A 21,858-nucleotide genomic window follows, 5' to 3' on the forward strand; every position below is an offset into this window, starting at 1 on the left:
AAGTGAAAAACACAGAAATTAGTACAGGAGTCACTTAAAACATAGTTACTTAGCAGTCCTGAGACTCCAGAGTAAGTGAAACATTTGACAAACGAACGTGTTGACAACATGTTGTCTTGATTCATATCCCAGGGTTAGAATTGACAACATACTTCCCCCACCCCCCCATGTAGACTTACATCACTGAAGATGTTCCTGTAAACAATATGCTGGCGGTCGTGTTTTTGTCTTCTCCCACCACCTCATTTTATCCAGATCCCATGTGCGGACCAGATTAATTTTGTGAACAGGAATGTTTTCCTGGAACTTCATGGAGTGCGAAAGAGTTCAGCAGTAAAGTAACAGCCGAATTGTTCTCTGTTTTAAAATGTTGGTGAACCTGTTCCACTACTGAGTGCTCTGAAGTACATAGATGGACTTGGGATTTCTGTGTTATCCTGAAATAAAGCATTCTTAACTAGGCAAACTCAGTCTAACATTTTTACTGATGTAAAGAATGTTCATAGATATTGGGAAAGGCCTTTATAACTGGTTTTGGGTTGATGTCTAGCAAGAACTCATTATTCTCCTCATTCCAAAATGATGATGGTGATGTGGTATTATCCTTTCAGCATCCCTTCCCGGTTTTTGTCCCAGGAAACTACTTCTTACCTTTAACTTGTTCTGATGCAATAACAAAATGGATCACCAAAGCTTTCTCCATACCAAATTCACACCTTGAGAAAAGCAGGTGCAAGCCATTAATGCCAGTTACAGGTGCAACTGCTTAAATCATGTCTAAATGTGACCATCCGACTTCCCCTGTTAACACTGTGTTGTGATGCTTTGACTTATTTTTTTTAAAAGTGTTTTTTTTTTTTGTTTTTGTTTTCTTATTTATCTACACTGGTGAACTTGCCTGTGAAAGAATTGAGGGTAAATGCCCCCACTACCTTTCAAAATACTGTCCAGCAGTGTAGAATTCAGCATCTGCATATTAGACGTGTACAGCTGGGCTGCACATGTGCCAGTTGCTAGAAGGGGAGCTACTGAAGGGGACTAAGGGAGGGTCCACAGCACAGCTGAAAGACACTGGTTTTTATAGTATATAAATTAAAATTGGAAGGGGAGTAGGAAAAGGGTGAGAGATTTGTCTTGTGGTTCTTTTAGAGTTATGCTTTTGTCATTATTGCATGTATAATATGCAGGTTCCTTTATTTGTTTCCATAAAATTAGCTAGTAAATTTGAAATGGAAAAATGTTAGTATTAGGAACCATGGTATCTTTGCCAATCATGAAACATTACTATATACAATGAAATGTAGTTAAGGTCATTATTCCCACTAACGTGTTTTATAGCTGAGTACCACATGTAGAAGGGTTATAAAATTTTTACTATAGAGAAGTCCAAGGAGATGCTAATTTTAAAGTTGCATTTTCTGTGAAAGCTATTGTTGATTTTGGCTACAGTGGTGGTATATCTGTGTTGGTCCCAGGATATCAGAGAGACAAGGAAGGAGAGGTAATTCCTTTTCTTGGACCAACTTCTGTTGGTGAGAGAGACCAGCTTTTGAGCGATAGAGGACTTCTTCTGAAGAAATACTCCCATTGACTTCAGTAGGGCCAGGATTTCACCCATGAAGACAGAAGCACATAGGTGCTGAATGATTGGCCTAAGATCATAGAATATTAGGGTTGGAAGAGACCTCAGGAGGCCATCTAGTCTAATCCCCTTCTCAAACAGGTCCACCACCAACTAAATCATCTCAGCCAGGGCTTTGTCAAGCCAGGCCTTAGAAACCTCTAAGGATGGAGATTCCACCATCTCCCTGGATAACCCATTCCAGTGCTTCACCACCCTTCTAGTGAAATAGTTTTTTCTAATATCCAACCTAGACCTCCCCCACTGCAACTTGATAGCATTGCTTCTTGTTCTGTCATCTGTCACCACTGAGAACAGCCAAGCTCCATGCTCTTTGGAACCCCCTTTGAGGTAGTTGAAGGCTGCTATCAAATCCCTCCCTCACTCTTCTCTTCTGCAGACTAAATAACCCCAGTTTGCTCAGATGTCCAAGTGAGCCACTGATATAGTGGGAAATAGACCCATCATTTCTGAAACTCCAGTCCCTTTGCTGACCACTAGGTAACATGGCCTTCCGTCTCACTAAGTAATGCCAATTTATATTTAAAACTATAGATTTGAAAGTAACCTCAAATTTAGACTAAAATTAATGATAGAGACAAAGCGGGTGAAGCAATATCTTTTACTGGCTCTGTGTAGCTCGGAAGCTTGTCTCTTTCACCAGCATAAGTTTGAGATTCTTGGGTGAAAGGTACTACGTAAATGCCAAGTATTATTAACTATAGCGTGATTATACAGCATATGAGGTGTCTGCCACTTGTAAAGGACACTGAAAGACAGGGTCTCCTTGAGGAACTCAGTCTAACTCAGGCAAGCATGATACACAAGATGAGCAGTTCAGTGTGAGATGGTGTAGTGATCATTGAGGGATCAGTATATTGGAAGGCTTCCTGAATGTGGCTTTTAAGGAAGGAAGGTTTAGTTTTTGGGAGACTAAAGCCTATGCATTCTGTGCAAAGGGGGTACATAGGTGCTGGAACTAGAGATGCCTTGGTGAGACTGCACCCCCTGGCTTGAAGTGGTTTCCATTATATACCGGGTTTACTGTTTGGTTGAATGGCTGTCAGCACCCCCATTATATAAATTGTTCCAGCATCCTGAGGGGGCAGTGTCAGATTCTGAGCCTTTGAGTTAATCTTGGAAGTGTACATGCAGAGGGTACAAAAAAACAAAAACTTACTTTTCTTGTTTCATATATTGTCCACTGAAGATTTTCTTCAATAGCATCAAACATGTTTTGATGATCAAATTAGGTTTTAAATTTAATTCTTTAAATCTAAACCATTTTCTGTGCTTTACAAATGTGAAAAAACAAAATGAAAAACCACACCACATCTGAAACGAATTCTTTTTTCCCCTCTTTTTTATATAATTTTTTTTTAATGCAGATTTTTTTTCTTGTGAAATGTAAGTTTTGAAAAATGCTCCCAGGCTGAGTTCCTGTCCTCTATGCCATATTCTACCATGAAGGGACTGTACTGCTGATTTATAAATGCTTTCTAATGATGTCATTGAATTCAAGTGAAATTCAACAGAAAACCAGTCTCCACTAGGTTTAGATGGTTACATTGTGTCTGCAGTCAGTTAGGCCACTGCAGTACGTCAACCAGTCAAAACCATAGTGAATGAGTGACTTGAACCCTTTTTGGGGCAAACACATCAGCCAAAATTTTCAAAACCAGTGTCCCAGAATGACGTTTCTGAATCCCTAATATAAACAGCTGGACTTTCAAAAGTGCTGAGCACTCAAAATAAGAATGGCCATACTGAGTCAGACCAGTATCCTGTCTTCTGACAGTGGCCAACACCAGGAACATCAGAGGGAGTGAACAGAACAGGACAACTATCAGGTGATGCATCCTCTTTCATCCACTCCCAGCTTCTGGCAGTCAGAGGCTAGGGACACCCAGAGAATGGAGTTGCGTACCCAACCATCTTATAGATTCACAGATTCATAGACTCTAGGACTGGAAGGGACCTCGAGAGGTCATCGAGTCCAGTCCCCTGCCCTCATAGCAGGACCAAATACTGTCTAGACCATCTCTGATAGACATTTATCTAACCTACTCTTAAATATCTCCAGAAATGGAGATTCCACAACCTCCCTAGGCAATTTATTCCAGTGTTTAACCACCCTGACAGTTAGGAACTTTTTCCTAATGTCCAACCTAAATCTCCCTTGCTGCAGTTTAAACCCATTGCTTCTTGTTCTATCATTAGAGGCTAAGGTGAACAAGTTTTCTCCCTCTTCCTGATGACACCCTTTTAGATACCTGAAACCTGCTATCATGTCCCCTCTCAGTCTTCTCTTTTCCAAACTAAACACACCCAATTCTTTCAGCCTTCCTTCATAGGTCATGTTCTCAAGACCTTTAATCATTCTTGTTGCTCTTCTCTGGACCCTCTCCAATTTCTCCACATCTTTCTTGAAATGCACTGCCCAGAACTGGACTCAATACTCCAGTTGCGGCCTAACCAGTGCAGAGTAGAGCGGAAGAATGACTTCTCGTGTCTTGCTCACAACACATCTGTTAATGCATCCCAGAATCACATTTGCTTTTTTTGCAACAGCATCACACTGTTGACTCATATTTAGCTTGTGGTCCACTATAACCCCTAGATCCCTTTCTGCCGTACCCCTTCCTAGACAGTCTCTTTCCATTCTGTATGTGTGAAACTGATTGTTCCTTCCTAAGTGGAGCACTTTGCATTTGTCTTTATTAAACTTCATCTGGTTTACCTCAGACCATTTCTCCAATTTGTCCAGATCATTTTTAATTATGACCTTGTCCTCCAAAGCAGTTGCAATCCCTCCCAGTTTGGTATCATCTGCAAAATTAATAAGTGTACTTTCTATGCCAACATCTAAATCGTTGATGAAGATATTGAACAGAGCCGGTCCCAAAACAGACCCTACGGAACCCCACTTGTTAGACCTTTCCAGCAGGATTGGGAACCATTAATAACTACTCTCTGCGTACAGTTATCCAGCCAGTTATGCACCCACCTTAGAGTAGCCCCATCTAAATTGCATTTGCCTAGTTTATCGGTAAGAATGTCATGCGAGACTGTATCAAATGCCTTACTAAAGTCTAGGTATAGCACATCCACCGCTTCTCCTTTATCCACAAGACTCGTTATCCTATCAAAGAAAGCTGTGAGATTTGTTTCACGTGATTTTGTTTTTTACAAATCCATGCTGGCTATTCCCTATCACCTTATCACCTTCCAAGTGTTTGCAGATGATTTCCTTAATTACTTGCTCCATTATCTTCCCTGGCACAGAAGTTAAACTAACTGGCTTGTAGTTTTCTGAGTTGTTGTTCTTGGCTAGTAGACATTGCTGTACCTATCCTCCATGAACTTACCTAATTCTTTTTTGAACCTGGTTATACTTTTGACCTTTGCAACATCCCCTGGCAATGAGTTCCACAGGTTGACTGTATGTTTTGTGAAGAAGTACTTGCTTTTGTATGTTTAAAACATGGTGCCACTCACAAATACCACTGAAGCCATACAGAGGCTATAAGCACTCAGGAGATTTGAAAAACAGGCTACTTTTATTTACGTGCTGAAAGATGAGTTAGGAAAATGGCAAAATACACAAGTTTGAAAATGTGTGTGTTCACCTGTAAAGGACCGAGCACACTATTGGCATTACAAAAATTCTATGGCTTTATTGTACACATTGGTCACAAGCTGGGAGGATGCAACATATCCAAGCTAGCGCTGCTCTTTGCTATGAAGACTGACTGTACCAAGTTCTAAATACTCAACTTGGGCTGTCACAGCTTAACCCAAACCCTGCTTTACCATTAGTCTTGTACAGGTAATGAATAATAACTGCACTTAAAAAAAAAACCCAATAAGTGATATGGTAATATCTTGTAGTTAGTGAATGCAATATGTTTAATCTGTAGAGATTTATTTTTTATGCATAGTCACGTTCTCATGAGTTTTAAGCTGTTTTTATGAACTAGAAATGCATATAATACTTTGTTCAGACTGTGTTCTTATTTTTTTATCTTTTAAATAGCACTGGCAGGAAACAGCCAAGTTTGACTGAGACAACCAAAATAGCTAAAACACGTTATGCCTCAGTGCCGCAAAATGGCGTTTCTTAATTCCTATTAAGGCTCCTTAGCTTTCAAAAGTGCAGAGCGCTCACAAATACCATGGAAGTCATGTGGGATCTGAAAGTACTCAAGAGACTTGAAAATCAGGCTATTTTATTTAGATGCCTAAATTTAGAAGTTAGAAGTAATACTAATGATTGAAATTACTGCATATAATGCTTTTTTGAAGTACTTTTAAAACCCTGTTATAGTCCTAGCACAAGTAAAAAATGGCCAAATGTAACATCATCATGCTTTTGGGCTGGGACTAATTTCTTGTTTAGCCAAAATGCAGGTACTGACAAGATCAATAGCTAGAATACTTGAGATAGGATCTTACTCATTGTTAGGATCGCAGTACAGTATTTTTAATTCTATCAGTTTGCTGTCAGTGTATACTGCATTTGTAATTGTACTATTCTCATGACAGTCTGGATTATTTGAGGTGGGACAAGAGGGGGATTTAACTTGACACTGTAGAATTGTAAAATAGATTGGATTCTGCCCAGTCTCTAATCTGATCTGGTTTATATTTTGTATTTTTCTCTCGTATTTTAATACTCCGCAAAACTAAATATTGGGAGTGAAATCCTGGCTCCATTGAAATTAATGGCAAAATTCCCACTGACTTCAATGGAGCCAGGCTTTCAATCCAGTTGAGCAGAAACTTTTCATGTTGAGGTGTTTTGGTAGAAGGTTTCAGTCACATTGTAGATGGTACAAGTTCTAATATTTTACTGAAATGTTTGTGACTTGAAAAGGAAAGTAACTATTATCTAGACAAGAAAATAAATCAGATATATAACAGCCCTTTAAAATCTCTTCAGGGTTAAAGAGTTAACTTTTCAGGACAGGAATTATGTTGTCTTATTTATGAAGACCTAGGCACACCTATGGCATTGTTGAAATAATTAAATATAATTCTCTATACTGTTTCCAAATTAGCCTGTAGAGGGCAGAGCATGTTCAGTAAATAACTCTGGCATTTACATTTTGTAGTTCTTAATGAGAATTATTGAAACTTGTGGATAGACAGTGAACTGTACATATATTTTTAACGTGAATAGCTCCCGTTAATTCTTCAACAAGTGTTAAAAGTTTTGAATGGGGAGAAATTATGATAAATTTGAAGTTAATTTACAAGGGCAGTTTGTGTTAATTTCAAGTCTTGAGTTATTCACATGTATTCACAGTGTTGCATAATTAAAAAATACCTTACTATTTGAAGTACAAATGATATGCTCAATAACAAACTTAGGGAAAAAGTTTCTCTTGGAAACATCCTTTGATATGACAGACAGTTGTCCAGAATGTTGAGTGTACAAATACGTTCTTGGAGAGACTGTTTTTTGAAAGTTTAAATGACTGGATAGTTTGGAGAGAGCATGGGTTTGTGCTGTGTAATGCAGTAAGCTTTGCGAATGCTCTGCCATTTTTCCTCCCAGTATTCCTTCTCAGAAAGCCAAATTATTTAAACTTTCAGAATGATTGCTTAGAAAATAGGTGTGTCTTAACAGGATATTTTACCTTTCATTTAAAAATCTTAGTGGACTTTAAGTGAAAAGAAATGAGCCAAACAAAAATTTAATGCTCTCAGATAGCTTCATATAGCTGCTTCTACGTGAAATTTTTTTTAAATGAAAAAACATAATATGCCACTCAACATCCCTTGTAGTCAGCCTGCTTGGAGAAACATCCCTTGTAGTCAGCCTGCTCCTTATTTCCTTCATTATTTTTCTTCCTCTGTATTTTTAATTCATTTTTTCCAATTTATGGCCATTGTAGCAGTTAGGGAATAGTTATTGTAACCAAAAGTTTGTCATGCCTAGAGAGAAGTACGAGATTTATTTTTACCCTGGTTGTCATCTCCTTTGTACACAATATTTTTTTCACCTCAAATAAGTATAATACAAAATCTGAGTTATAAAACTCTTCTGTAGATTCATAGAGTTGAAGGCCAGAAGGGACTATTAGATAATTGAGTATGACCTCCTGCATAACACAGGCCATTGTTTCACCTAGTTACCCCTTGAGCCTCCAGTAACTTGTTTGGCTAACATTTATCTTCCAGAAAGACATCCAGTTTTGATGTGAAGACAGTAAGAAGTGGATTGACACACAGCTGAAGCTTGTATTTGACATTATATGATTTGAGGCTAAAAGCACTGAGAATGAGTCCAATTAGCAAAGAAAATATGCATAAACAGTCTGAGATGCAGACTTAGAAGGGACATAACAGTTCTCAAGTACTTGTAAAAGGTTGTTACAAGGAGAAGGGAGAAAAATTATTCTCCTTACCTCTGAGGATAGGACAAGATGCAATGGGCTTAAATTGCAGCAAGGATGGTTAAGCACTGGAATAAATTGCCTAGGGAGGTTGTGGAATCTCCATCATTGGAGATTTTTAAGAGCAGGTTAGACCAACACCTGTTGGGGTGGTCTAGATAATACTTAGTCCTGCCATGAGTGCAGGAGACTGGGCTGGATGACCTCTCAAGGTCCCTTCCAGTCCTATGATTTTAAGATTCAGTGCAAATAGGGCATTAGGAGCTATTAATGGGCTTGACACTGGGAAAGTGCCTCAGCTGGGCAATTCATGGAGCTGATGAACCGCTAATGCAGAGGTGAGGGAAAGGCATTAACAAGGTTATACCAGGAGCCATTATTGAGTATGTATCCTGCAAAATTTTGAATTCTCATGGTGTGAGGCCAGAAGAGATCATCATCCATCCTTTTGGCTAAATTTCATAGTAGCTTGCAGATTACTTTGATGCATCTGAAAACCAGCTATGGAACCTGTTCTCAGATCATCACATAAGATCTCTGACACAAAATCTAGAGTCTGTGGGAACTTTTTCTTAACTCTGCTGAAGAACATCTCCCTCCCAGAACTTCCATGCTCACTTATCAAACTTGTAGACTGCCTTGGGGAAAGGCCAGACAACATCTCATGCATTTTGTGCATGACTTTACTTCTCAAGGCATCATCCTTGAATAGTTCTCATATCCAGATATATCTTTCTCTGTTCCAGGATAATCGGGACCGTCCAAGAAAGACGTGCACAATATTGTCTTCAGCCAGTTTCTCAGACTTTTTTTTTTTTAAAAAGAAAGTACAAAACCCAGACTGACAAATGGAAACAAAAACAGGATCTTGAAAGGCAACTCATCTGTGAAGTCCTAGACAAGGCACACAGAGGATGTTCGAAGGCATAGCAGTTTTGAAGATCTCAGAGAAAAGGCAGCTTTAAAAAAAAACAAAAAACAGCAAAACCAAGTAGTGGCCAAGATATGAGAAAAACTTAACTGAATAGCAAAACATTTTTTGAGGGCTGGAATAGTTTATCGAAATGACCACAGAGCAAAGACCTGGGAACTGCTGAGTTCTAAATCTGTCTTTGTCACAGACTCACTTTATGCCCTTGGATGAGTCACTCAACCTCTGTGCCTTCATACACCCAATTTGCAAGTGGAGATATCTACATAGAGTACAGTAGTAACTCAGCGTTACTCAGTCTACACTTTGGGAATGTAGGTTGTTCATAACTCTGAACAAAATCTTATGGTTGTTCTTTCAAAAGTTTACAATTGCTAAATAGTGGTAACTTTAATGGAAAATCCATAAGTTGTACTAACAATCCTAAAGAAAGATGATTGAGGCAAGAGTAATTCTTACCAGTGTGGGCTGGCATATACCATTTCCAGTGGAACTGCCTAAAGGCTCTGAATGTTGAGGTTTAAGGATTTCAGTCTCGGGAGCACTGCTCCAAGACTTGGGATTCTCTTTGAATACTAACTTTGGAGAAATAAATTGCCTTGGTCATATTTTGGCTGCCTGCTGCCAAGTTTCAGTGTCTAGGTGTAGTCACTGTGTAATATGAGTGTTTAGACCACAGCAAGACTTAAGGATTGTGGAAGGGAGGCAGTGTGTTTCCTCAGTAGCCTTTTAAAGAGAGAGTTTAAGCCTTTGAATTTAGATTTTACTCTCTTGCCCTCAATCTCTGAAGAACAGACCTCCTGTCTGGAGCTTTTCTTTTTAACAGTTCTTTTACATTTGTCCCATCAGGAGCACATTCAAACACAGAAGTACTTACAAGGCTATTGATAGCTCCTTATGGAGAAGAAAGCGCTTAACCCATCCTTGCTTCTCCATATCTATGTAAAAACATAAGAATGGCCATAATTGGTCAGACCAATGGTCCATCTGGCCTAGTATTGTTTTCCACCTTCTGGCAAACAGAGGCTTCTGGCAATCAGAGGCTAGGGACACCATCCCTGCCCATCCTGGCTCACAGCCATTGATGGACCTGTCCTCCAGGAATTTATCTAGTTCTTTTTTGAACCTTTTTATAGTTTTGGCCTTCACAACATCCTCTGGCAAAGAGTTCCACAGGTTGACTGTGAGTTGTGTGAAAATAATACTTCCTTTTGTTTGTTTTAGACCTGCTGCCTTTTAATTGCATTTGGTGACCCCTAGATCTTGTGTTATGAGGAGTAAACACCTCATTATTTACTTTCTCTACACCAGTCATGATTTTATAGACCTCTGTCATATCCCCCCTAAGTCATCTCTTTTCCATGCTGAAAAGTCCCAGTTTTATTAATCTCTCCTAATTCAGAAGCTGTTCCATGCCCCTATTCTGGCACAATTTAACCATTTTTTATGTGAAAGGAATAATTGAGCTGGTTACCATTTTTTTGCTGAGATTATCTAGTTGCTCTTATTATTTTTATGTATTGATCCTTCTGATGAATTTAACTGGGACTGAGGTGCAGGAAAAATGTGTTCACATATGCCTTGAGCCATAATTAAATCTCAGCAAAGACACTGTGCATTTTTGCATGCTCTGTGTTCTATGAAAAGACAGTACTAACAACTGCTGCAGAGTAAACATTGTTGCAGGGAGCAGGAGACTTCATCAGCTGTTTATGCTCAGAAACATCTTTGATTATGAACTTCGAAATGGTTAGTGAGTGATTAACATTCATAGTTATTTGACTGAGCACTCTGCTATTTTGCTTTGGGTAATAGGGCAACGATGAGAGGTTTGGGGATTTAAAAAAAATCAAAGATATGAATATTGACATTTGTCAGGATATTTTCTCGAGCAACCAAATTCTATTCCTGTTAAATCATATGTCTGAGAAGCCTGATAAAGCATTGCATCCACTGCTGTTTTGGGTCTGCTCATTTATGCAGAAAACTAATTCTAATTCTCCGCTCCTCTATTCCTTCTGGAATACATAACATTAGCCTGGTTACTTCTGATACACACATTCAGGTGGCTCGTTCTTGGGGTCAGATCAGCAGTGGGTATAAATCTTCATTGCTGCTTTGAGAGAGGACTCATTTTTAAAAACCTGTTTTTCTTTAAGCTCTATTCTGTATTGACCTATAGTACTTGATTGCTTCTCCTGGCTGAGAGTTTATCATTTTAGCATAGGATATATTCTCTGTGGACTATAGCTAGTAGTTGAGTGAATCTTTATTAGAATCATTCTCTCCACTTACTGTACTATAGTAGGTGTCCCAGAAAACAGGTTAGCAGTATTCAGTGGTTATAAAGAGCTTTAAATATTCATAACCCTGACTAACCTAAACTAGTTAATCCTTCTAACACCCTATGAGGATATATGTAGTAGTAACCATATTTTATACCTGGGTAAGATGAGACAGAGCGAGGTTAAAACATTTGCCCAAGGGTACGAAGGATGTAAGTAACAGAGCTATGAAAAGAACTCAAAAATTCCTGGTTGTCAGTTTCATGCTTGATCCAGTAAGTCTACGTTATCACACGAAGAGTGCACATTTATTACACCATACTTGAATCAGTGTCACAATCTCGATTTCAGCAATGGGGGTGGGTGAGGGTGTGGTGGTCACGTTACTGGGGAGAGGAGTGTGGGAACTTGCAGAAAACTCTGTTCTTGGTGTTAACAGTGAAATATTGGAGAGTGTTCTCTCTTCAGAGATTTAGAGTTTTCAAACTTTTTCTTAAGACCAAGCATCAAGTAAAAATCACGTTCTTGGGCCCCATTTCCTGCACTGACGGTGAACTTTGTCAGATTTACTTTGGGCAAATTGCGCTCCATGATAACCAGTTAGCACTGAGAAAGCAGATAAGCAAAAACTCTTAGCGTCCTGACAAGTGACTGGATTTTGGTTGAAACTTAACAGAAGTTGTGTTGATGTGTTGAGTTTACACCTTGCAGTAATAATACACGCTTTGATCTGATCTGAGAGTGATTTTATAACTTTCAAATGGTTCTTTGGCAGAGAGCCAGCCACATTGTCATTTTTTATTAACTTTCTTTTTTCTTCCCCTGTAGCAAGTCTGCTTTTTTAATATTGTTTTAAGGAATATGTATTCCATTCCTAGAGATATTCTTTAAAGTTCTACATCTCAGTCCATTAGAGCAGTCTATAAAACAATCACAGCAGCAAATGTTCAGTAACTAATCAAAACCACTAAAGCTAACCACAACAATACTTCAGCCATGTTTAAATAATAAATCATTCTTTGCTGGGCCATATCTACTATCTCCTCAGGAAAGAGCTAATTAGCTTCTTTATTTTAAAGTAAACATTGTCAGTTTCATTGATGGGTGGAAGCAATGGGAGTGAAGATGAGGCATATGCATTGCCCTCAGCGCTGGCAAATCAATACAAAAAAATGTGTGTTGCTGTTTAAAATGGTTAGTTCCTAAAGTTGCTGATATATTTGAAAAGGAAAACGTTCCAGGGCCTTGTCAGGCAAAGAATAAAGGAATGCATGGCCTGGCACGTAACATGTCCCTACCCTTTGGTTCGTTGTAAATCTCCCAGGTAGTTACACTTACCTGCAGTCTTACTCTTCATGAGAGTTTGATCTGGAAACTAAAAGTACAAGGCTGGACTCCAGAATGTGAAGACTTGTATATGAACTGTTAGTTAAGGGTGACCTTTGTGTGTGTGTGTTGGGGAGAGGTGGGGGTAACTATCCTTCTCCTTTTACAGCTTCATTGAGAATTTAGCACTACCGGACACTGCTCTACTCTGGCTGGGAGATGTCACCTGTAAATATTTGTGGACGTGGAGAAATATCCAAGAATGGCAATTGCAAAATAGCTGACCACTTTGGAAGTGATGTAAGCCAAGCTGCGAGAAGGAAATCAGTGTGGAGTGATTGTGTCCATATTGGGATTGAGTAGGGAATAGCGCTTTGTGCTTTCAATTCACACCCGAGCTTATTCGGCAATAGCTTCCCAGTGTAGACAAGCACTACGAATGGGCAGATGGCTTATTTTCCTTGTCTGTTCAGTCTGTGCTCTCTCAGCCTACCAACAAGGAGGATTGTTAGTGTCAATTGTGTGAGTGGTTTTTAGTTAGCTGGACACTTGACAACTGTGGAACTGAACAGAAACCTCCAACCTGTTTCAGACCATAGACCAGTGACTAGCCATCTGATGGTTAACACATTTAGGTCATTAGTGACCTAGATTTGATCCTGCTACCTAGGGGCAGTAGGCTCTGTATCCCGTTACCTGAGCCATCCAGTTCCCCCCTCCCCCAACAGGTGCTCTTTTTAGAAGGACGGGGGTTTGCCTGATCAGGTCAGTTGCACAGCTGTTGGTGAGCGCAAACGAAATTGGCCTGCCCCTGCACTAGCCTTTCGAGCAGATGAAAATGACTGTGCTTAAAGGGGATTTAAACTACGGGGATTATTAAATTTAATGTGCATTGTGAACAGACATTTGTTTCTTAACCTCCCTCTCTTTTATTGTCACATTAAGCAGAGAGTACAGAGATTGATAGTTCTGTGTAATAGAGGCAGTTTTACAGAATAATAGAAAAATGCACTTGCTTTCATGTAAACCACACCAAAAGGTAAGGGTTTTTTTTTGAGGGCCTCCCCGCCTTGGCCCCAGGCCAATTTTCAGAGGTCATGCTGGAGTGTCGCTTATGCTTTGATGTGGTTTCTAACGTGTGCCTCTTCATTGGGCTCCCTACAGATGCCTTTATGTGAAACAGAGCATTAAAATCCAAATGTGCCTCTGATGCAGGTCATTTTTCTTCCTTTATGTGCAGTGTCAAACATATTGTACAGCTTTCTCCCTGCCAGAGCCCAGGAAGGGTGTGTGCCCGCGCGTGTGCATGTGTGTATAAGGTGCGGGCAGCAGCAGAGTTCTTTGGCAGTTAAGCTCACACTCCTTCATAGCAGCTTTCTCTGGGCCTCTCCCTGGTTTTCTTACACACAAGGTGAAACTGAAACCTTGGTGACTTCACCCACGTTTGCAGAAGTTAAAGAAAATTTAATATTTCTCACTTACAGGTCACTTCAGTCCAATTTGTGTCTTGCCAAAATAAAAAAAACCCCACAGACACACACAGCAAATAATTTTTTTTTTCTGGCATGTACTTTATAGAGCTCGAGTGTAACATCTAGATTACAGACTTAAGAGAATCTGTTTCTTTTAGGATCTGAGCATTGTGAACTAATTCTCAACTTCATTTTAGCATTTCTGTAAGAATGCCTTTAACATAGCTGAAATGCAAGCTAACATAGCATCAGATCAGTGTTTTAGCAAGACCAATCGCTATAGCAATATAGGGAATGTACTTCATAGTGATCAGCTATGGCTGTGTTGCTTTCATTAGGTGTAATGCAGGGAGTCTCAAACTGGGGGTAAGGATCCCTTAGGGGTCATGAGGTTATTGCATGGGAGATCACGAGCTGTCAGCCTCCACCCCAAACCCTGCTTTGCCTCCAGCAATTATAATAGTGTTAAATATACAAAAAAGTGTTTTTAATTTATAAGGGGGTTTGCATTCAGAGGCTTGCTATGTGAAAGAGGTCACCAGTATATTACACCCGTGGTTCTCAGACTTTTGTATGTGATGGTGTTTTGTTTTCTTGGTGCATGTGAAGGACGTAAGAGTTAGTTAATGTAGCACGGGATAGCTTTTTCTTTTTATTATCGGAGACTTGTGTGTAATTCATAAAAGCATACAGCTCCTTCTTACATGACGAGATGCTCATAGTCTTCATGGGAATCCCTCTAACTGCCTTTCATGGATCTGCAGTGGTAGAACAGAGAATACAAGGAGAAATACTCTTTAATAAAGATTGGCCTGAACTAAAACCACATTAAGAACCTCAGAGCTGGGTTTGGAGTTAAATTCATTGCTCCAATTCCTTTTCCTCTGGTAGGCCGAACCCAAACAACCTGAGCTTCAGGAAAGCTAGAGTTCAGATCCGGATTCAGAACTCCCAGGTTTAGGAATAATCAGGTCTGTGGTGTTTGGCGGCTCTTGTTAGAGACACAATGTTTGGCTGTGGGATTTTGGTTCAGACCTGTCTAGGATTCACTAATTAACAAATATGCTTTGCACAGAAACAAAAATAATCAATACTTGCACTCTGTCCAAATAAAAATAAAATTCACCTACAAGTGGTGTACCGTGGGAGGGAATGTCACATGATCTCTATTCAGAGAGATTTTGCGTAATATGCCCTCTCTTGCCATTAGTTCTATATTTCAGCTTCATATGCTAATACTTATTGAATACTTTTAAAGCTTAGAGGGTGAAAGTACAAACTCGTTTACCTCCAGCATGCTCACTCCTTTGTTATTTTTCCCTCTCTCCCATGACCAATGTCACTACTTTATTTCCTATACAATTTTTCTTTGAACCGCCCATTTTAGGATCTTTTAAAGACTAATGTTTCTTTGTATTGGGAGAACATTTTGCTTATACTCTTTTTAAAAGGGCAAGAGGACAAATGATTCTATACACCTGGGAGATTTTCACAGACACTTAGGCTTGAATTTAGTATCATTTACATTATGTTCACTTTATAACTTAGTTCACTTCAGATGAATTGCTTTGGCCTGAATCGGCGTGTCTGAGAGCAGAAATGAGTCCAGGATCTATCTCGCTTGAACGCTGGAAAGAACAAAAGCTTATTCCGTTTGAGTCCTAATCCTTGGTATCTGATGTTGCAATAGGTTTATATGGAGTGGAGCTTCTGGAGTTAGAGACTCTGGTGCAGAATTTGCCACTCTGTTTCCCAGTTGTTCATCCTGTTTGAAGTGTCACAACCACCGGGAAGATTTCTCTTGTGCAATGCTAATGAACAGACTTTTTGCCTGGGACAGCCTTGCTAAAATCTGTCATTGAGCCTCAGTCTTAGGTCTCTTTAGAATAGTGTCTCTGCTGTTTGTTGCTCATCTCAGCCCAGCCATTATTTTCTCTTCTCATTGAAGCTTAACCTAATTATTTTTTTCTGCTGCTTTCCAACCACTAGAGGTCAAGATTGTGCTACTGCACAGTACAATAAGTAGCTCCCAGGCATTTAGCATTAAACTCCATCATTCTGCTTTCCTACGCAATGATGTTTATTGCCAACGGTGATTATTTTTTAAAAATTCTTTGATTTGAATGGTTGTATTTATCTATTAAGAATGAGTAGATTGTGTTACATATATGGACATCATAAAAGTATGTCAGTCTTGTGACACAAAGCAGATCTAGGTGTATTTTGTGCATCAAATATAAAGTAATGTAGCATGTGACTATATGGGCTTTAAAATCCTTCTCTCTCTAATATGGATAAATAACCCTATTCCTGATTGTGGCAAATTTCTGCACAACCAGGTGTTAAAAAGGAGCTGACATTAAAGAGATGCTGTCAAAATAAAAATCATACTTTAAAAACAAATTTCTTACTTGTGATATTGACACCTTAGGTGTTTAAAAGCAAAAAAATTAAACCCCTAATTTATTTTTCACTATTTACGTAGTTTGTTTGCTGTCTAATTTTTCTTTCAGTTTGGGCAATGGCAATAGATTAAATTAATCTTTTGGTTTCTAAGCATGTTCACTTTCCTGTTTCCCACAGTATCACACTGCTGCAAGGCTCGGTGTTGAAACAGTGCAAGAGAAAGTTTACATTCATGCACTCTTTTACAAAATGCATTCATTAAAGCATATGCCTTCAGATTTGGATTTTGGAAACCTTCTGTTCTCTCCCCCCCCATTGCAGAAACAAAAATAATCTAAATGTCTCCTTTCCCTTCCAGTGGCTCTTGCATTAATGTAGAGTGCATATCACTCTTGCTGTCACTAGCAATTGAAACCTTGGTTCTGTGGTCCTCTGTCTCCAAAGTTTCAGTGTATTGAGTTACTCAGAATAAATAAGAGTGCTCTGTTTGCTTCTTACCCATTCGTGATGTGTTGCCAATGGGATTTTCAGTGGTTCAGAGAAGCAGTTAAATACTTAGGTATCAGTTGAAATTAAAGGTAGCATAGGGAGTCAGTGCAGATATGAGGTGAATCTGTTTCTGAAAGGGGGAAAACCTGCACTTTAAAGGGGGGGGGGGAAAGCTTTTTGGAAAGACATTCTGGAGAGCCCAGTATATCTCAACATGTTTTTCATGTTTAGGCAATACTTGATATACTTCTACTTGTAGCAAGATATCAGTCCACATCTATAGCATCAGCTCTTCTACTGCAAGGCAAGCATTTTTGGGGGGCAGATTAAACAAGGCTTTGCAGTTGTGTATAGGACAGTGTAACACCTATGTATAATCTCAGTTTTGAATTTCAAATTTAAACCCTCTTCCAGCTTTGGTGTTTGGGACTAAGCAGTTTGCCTGACTCTCACAGATATTACGCTCACTAATAAAAAGAAAATCCATACCCAGTTTCAGGTTAGTAGATGTGTGCTTTTCTGGCATAACATTGTTCCCTAGAAACAAACCTTTGGTTGTAACACTGCCTACAGATCAAGATCATAGACCCATATAGCAATTTTCCTGTAAAGGGATCTCTACTGGGTCATCCATTCCAGTCCTGAATCCTGGTTATCTCCTCACTGAGAGAATTTCGGTTGAGTACCTTTACAGATCGTGTAAATGAACAGTGCACAATTACATTATCCTGGGGTACCACAAAAATGCTTTCAGGAATCTCTGGGGCCCAGATGTGGAGGGTTTTCTGTTAACATGGGATGAATAGAGGAACACATCCAACAGTTAAGTCAGCCCTTTAATTTATCCTGTGACAGTCACCACATGGCCTGTGGTCTAATATCTCTCCATCAGTGTTATAAATAGATCAATATGGCAGCATGATGGGTTTGGAATTGTGATTTGTGAACGGTCATGATATTGTTTGCATTATTACATAATCACCTGCGGTTTTGAAATGAGTCTTCTGCTTATTTGGAATATCTAGGTTAGAAAATATGTTAAATAAATTGTCAGTTCCATCAAGTGTGGAGGGTTTTGTTTTGGTTTTTGTCTAATTTGTAGCATTTTCTGAACAATTACATCTTTTGATCCAAACTAATAAATCACTGAATGTCATCAGTAACTTTTAAATCTGCTTTTGTTCTAGGCCCAGCAGCAAAGAAACCTGGATAATATTGTATCTCAGCATCCCAGGATAGGTGGTGGAAAGAAATATAAGAAAGATGTCTGTGCAAGCTCAGATCTGGAGGTGAAAAACACTAGCCCCATGTCTGAACAGGATTCAGGGATCCTGGATGTTGAAGATGAGGATGATGATGAAGAGGTACACATATAATATAAAAGCCAGGAGATTGAATGGCTCAGGGGATTGTAAATGGGACATTTCACATCCAGTTTGCCAGCTCATATTTGCCCTACATTGGTTTTTATCATGGAAAGATGTTTAGTGGACTATATGAAATGAGTAGTTGGGTCTCAGTATGGTTCATAGTGAGCTATGGACCACATCCCAATTGGCAATCCAGCGGAGAGGACAAAAATTAAATGAGAACAGAGTGAACTACCCTTTTCTGTACTAGAGATGGTTCCTCCAGTCCTTCACTTACTAGGAGTCATAGTCTGATGTCTTCCATGGCCATTTAATTTGAAAGAAGGAAGAAAGTCCATTAAACAGATACTTTGGCCTTTGTGGAATTATGCTCTGATATATATATTGGCTGACAATGAAAACACATTTTCTGTGATCAGAGGCTTAAATAACTTGATTATAAAGATTCTGGTTCATTAAAACCTTGAGCCACATAGTAGAATTTTCAGTGTTTTGGAATCTCTTGCTGCTTCTTTCTACCTGCTAGGAGCCAAATTCTCTGCTGGTGTAGCTCCATTGAAGTTTAATAGTTATTGCCAGTAGAAAATGTAAAATGTATTGTGTAATATGCAATCTTTCTGGCCCTTGCTCCTGGAATGCATAATCTCCTGTTGCCTCCCCACCCCTAAGTCCCTGGTTACAGATAATTTAGTGGAAGACTGTGAATGACACAGTAAGTAATAAAATTAAAAACTCTGTTTACTATAAAATAGATAGTTAAGCAAACAGGCATTACAAACTAACCATACGCTGCACTGGTACTCACATTCTGAGATGAAATGATGCATTTAGGGATGATCGGTCCCTAAATGAGGAGAATGGGTATAATCCTTTCTCTAAGGGACCTTGACAGTGGATGGGCATGGCTAATCTAAAATTAGCCTGCTACCCTTTTTATAATTAATTACAATATTGCTCCTTAATTAATGTTGAATCCACCTTTTACCATATCTATATTTTTGTTATCATAATTAAATATTTTCTTTCTCATTGGTTATTTAACATTAAACATAATCTTAATTAGTATCCATGTAAATACCCTACCAATAGCTATCAATCTAGATAGCATTTTCCAAAAAATTAACACTTTGACTCAAACACTTGTATAAACCAGCTAGGACCAAAACATGTTTCCAACATGACCTGGGATTATGCCCTAATTTATCTCCAGCTTGCTTTTGAAGTCTCACTTCACTTTACTCATATTTTACCGGGTCTTGCTTGACTATTTGAAGCTTGCTTTTAGGAAATAATTTTTTAGGCCTACTCACACTTCTGTATAAATATAAGCAAGCATCATATCTTGCATGGCAGCAGCCAGGAAGGAGAACAGAGCCATAGCCCTTTCATAGCATTGAGAAGGTAGGGTAATATAGTGATCTTCAAAGCTGTGGGAAGACCTTCTGTTTTTTTTCTGTTTGCGCCAATACTCAATTCCACTGCAAATTAGAAATTGGGCAGAAGTTAAACATAGGGAGAATGAATAGGGAAGGTGCATTTTTAGGAAATGAGCACAAACCTGTAAATGTACGCATGATATTTGATTTCCCCCAACCTTCATGTTCTTGAATAGTTGTCTGCATTCCATGCTGCTGTGGAATGTTCAGTTGGCTGCAGAATAAGACACTAGCGCCCTATAGAAAATGGTTGATATTGCTGAAGACTTTGAGACTAATGTGCCACAATAGGCACAGGACCTGTGCAGCCTACAAATATCTGCAAATTGTAAATATTAAGGAGGGAGAGGAATTACTTAGGAAAGCAAAGCTAGTATTATGGTATCAGGAGACAGGGATAAAATTAAGGAAAAGGAAAATTTAGGCTGAACTTAGAAACTTCCCAACAGTTCGATTTATTATGTAGTTGAATAGTCTCTCAGAGGAAGTGGTGGCAGCTCCATTTCTTGGCACATTAAATGCAAGACTGGCAGAACGCTAGTAAACCTACAGTAGGGAATAGTCTTGCATTGGCTGAATGATGGATGACTGAAGAGATGTTTCATTTCCAGATTCTTAGTAAATAAGCGTTCGTTCCTGGTTTAATGATACCTTTTGGAAGGTAGTTGGTTTAAATTGGCAACAGGACTAATGTCTTTGCAGAAACAAGATTCAGAGCATAAATGAGTAGTTGCTGTCCTTGGTGATGAAATCAGTAGTGAAACAGACGTGTGTCCAGAAGTAGTGCTAAAGAAAATGACAGGAGCTAGACGCCTTGTCAGAAGCAAGTGAAAAAATAGTTTATTCAGTTTGCGTAGAGTCAAAAAGCATGAATATAAAATGCAGCTCCTGTTTGTTGTTTCCTCACTAGCTCCTTGGAGAGAACAGTTTCTTAGAGGCAGGCAAAGGAAGTGTTTTTAACTGTCTTAACCAGATTTCTTCCACTTGGGGGGAAAAAATGTTCTTTGGAAAGGAAACAATAGTTTATTAGTGCAGATACCGCTGTTTTCATCTGGAAGAGAGCACCGTGAAATGAAACCATTAAATGTTCTAAGGAATTGTACGTTAGTAAAATATTAGTACCATGTTCTTCAGTAAGGCCTTAGCATTGGATCCTCAGCCTGCTTGCAGCTTTAGAGACAATGACACTTGTTAGTCATTGAAAGCCACTCCTCTTGTAGAGCCCTCTAAGTTTTTCTTGTCTCCACGCTCACAGGCAGGTGGAAATCAGACCAGCTGCTTCTGAGTTTAGGGTATTCAGGATTCTGGATTGGATTTTCCAAATTCAGGTCAAACTAATTGGCTGTTTTTAGGGCTAAAAGCCCCACGGGTGAATAAACAATCCTGGTTTGTTTTGTGTGAAGCCACCATCTCCTGATGCACTCTGGTGGGTTGTCCCCACCTTACTTCCTTAAAAAGAAGGAACCATGGCCGACAGGCAGCCAAGGAAATAGGTTTAAAGGAAGATTTTCTCCTCTTGCACTTCTCTTCCTCCACCCTGTGGAGTGCATAGGGGGGCTCTGCATCTTCTGCACCATATCACTTTCTCCCCAGAGGGACTGTTTTAGGCTTACCTCTCCCAAGGAAAAACAGAGCACCACTGACGAAGCCAGGAAAAGTGTCAGACAGCCCTTTCCCATGCAGGGAACAGTAGGGTTAGGGCAGATAGACTAAAGGCCACTGAAACCCTCTGTAGCAGCAGCCCTGGTTCAGCACAAAAGCCAGTCCAGGACCTCTAGCTACTATTTGAAAAGAGACCAACCTGGCAGACACTGATACAGCCTGGGAGAAGGACGGTGAGAGGCCTCAAGACTCATCTCCAGCCATTCATCCATCTGTCTTCACAGTTAAACAGGGGCCTTTCCCCTTGGGCTTTCCTTAGTGGGGATCTCCCTTCCCTGGGAAGTAGGTCTGGTGGCCAGGACATATTGTGGTGGTGATTTATTCCTCAGAAATGTCCCATGCAGCTGACTCCTAATGTCGTGCTTCAAGACCCTCTGTGAATTACTCAGTCTGGGCTAGATTGGGTATTCTTCACCCTTCTCATTCAGGGTGGGCCCTTTCTGCTCCCAGGGATTATTC

At 39.5% G+C, this 21,858-nt stretch overlaps 1 protein-coding gene across 3 annotated transcripts in view; it reads left to right on the forward strand.

Annotated features, from left to right (window-relative positions):
* EXOC6B (exocyst complex component 6B) overlaps positions 1–21,858 on the forward strand; it is a 435,787-nt gene that overhangs the window by 179,190 nt on the left and 234,739 nt on the right. For all 3 annotated transcript variants that reach the window (XM_050943361.1, XM_050943362.1, XM_050943363.1), the window contains exon 7: positions 18,119–18,295. In XM_050943361.1, the coding sequence (XP_050799318.1) occupies positions 18,119–18,295 (177 nt within the window). The remainder of the gene's footprint in view (positions 1–18,118; positions 18,296–21,858) is intronic.

The sequence above is a fragment of the Gopherus flavomarginatus genome, chromosome 3 (assembly GCF_025201925.1).
Source record: "Gopherus flavomarginatus isolate rGopFla2 chromosome 3, rGopFla2.mat.asm, whole genome shotgun sequence".
In the NCBI taxonomy this organism is placed as follows: Eukaryota; Metazoa; Chordata; order Testudines; family Testudinidae; genus Gopherus; species Gopherus flavomarginatus.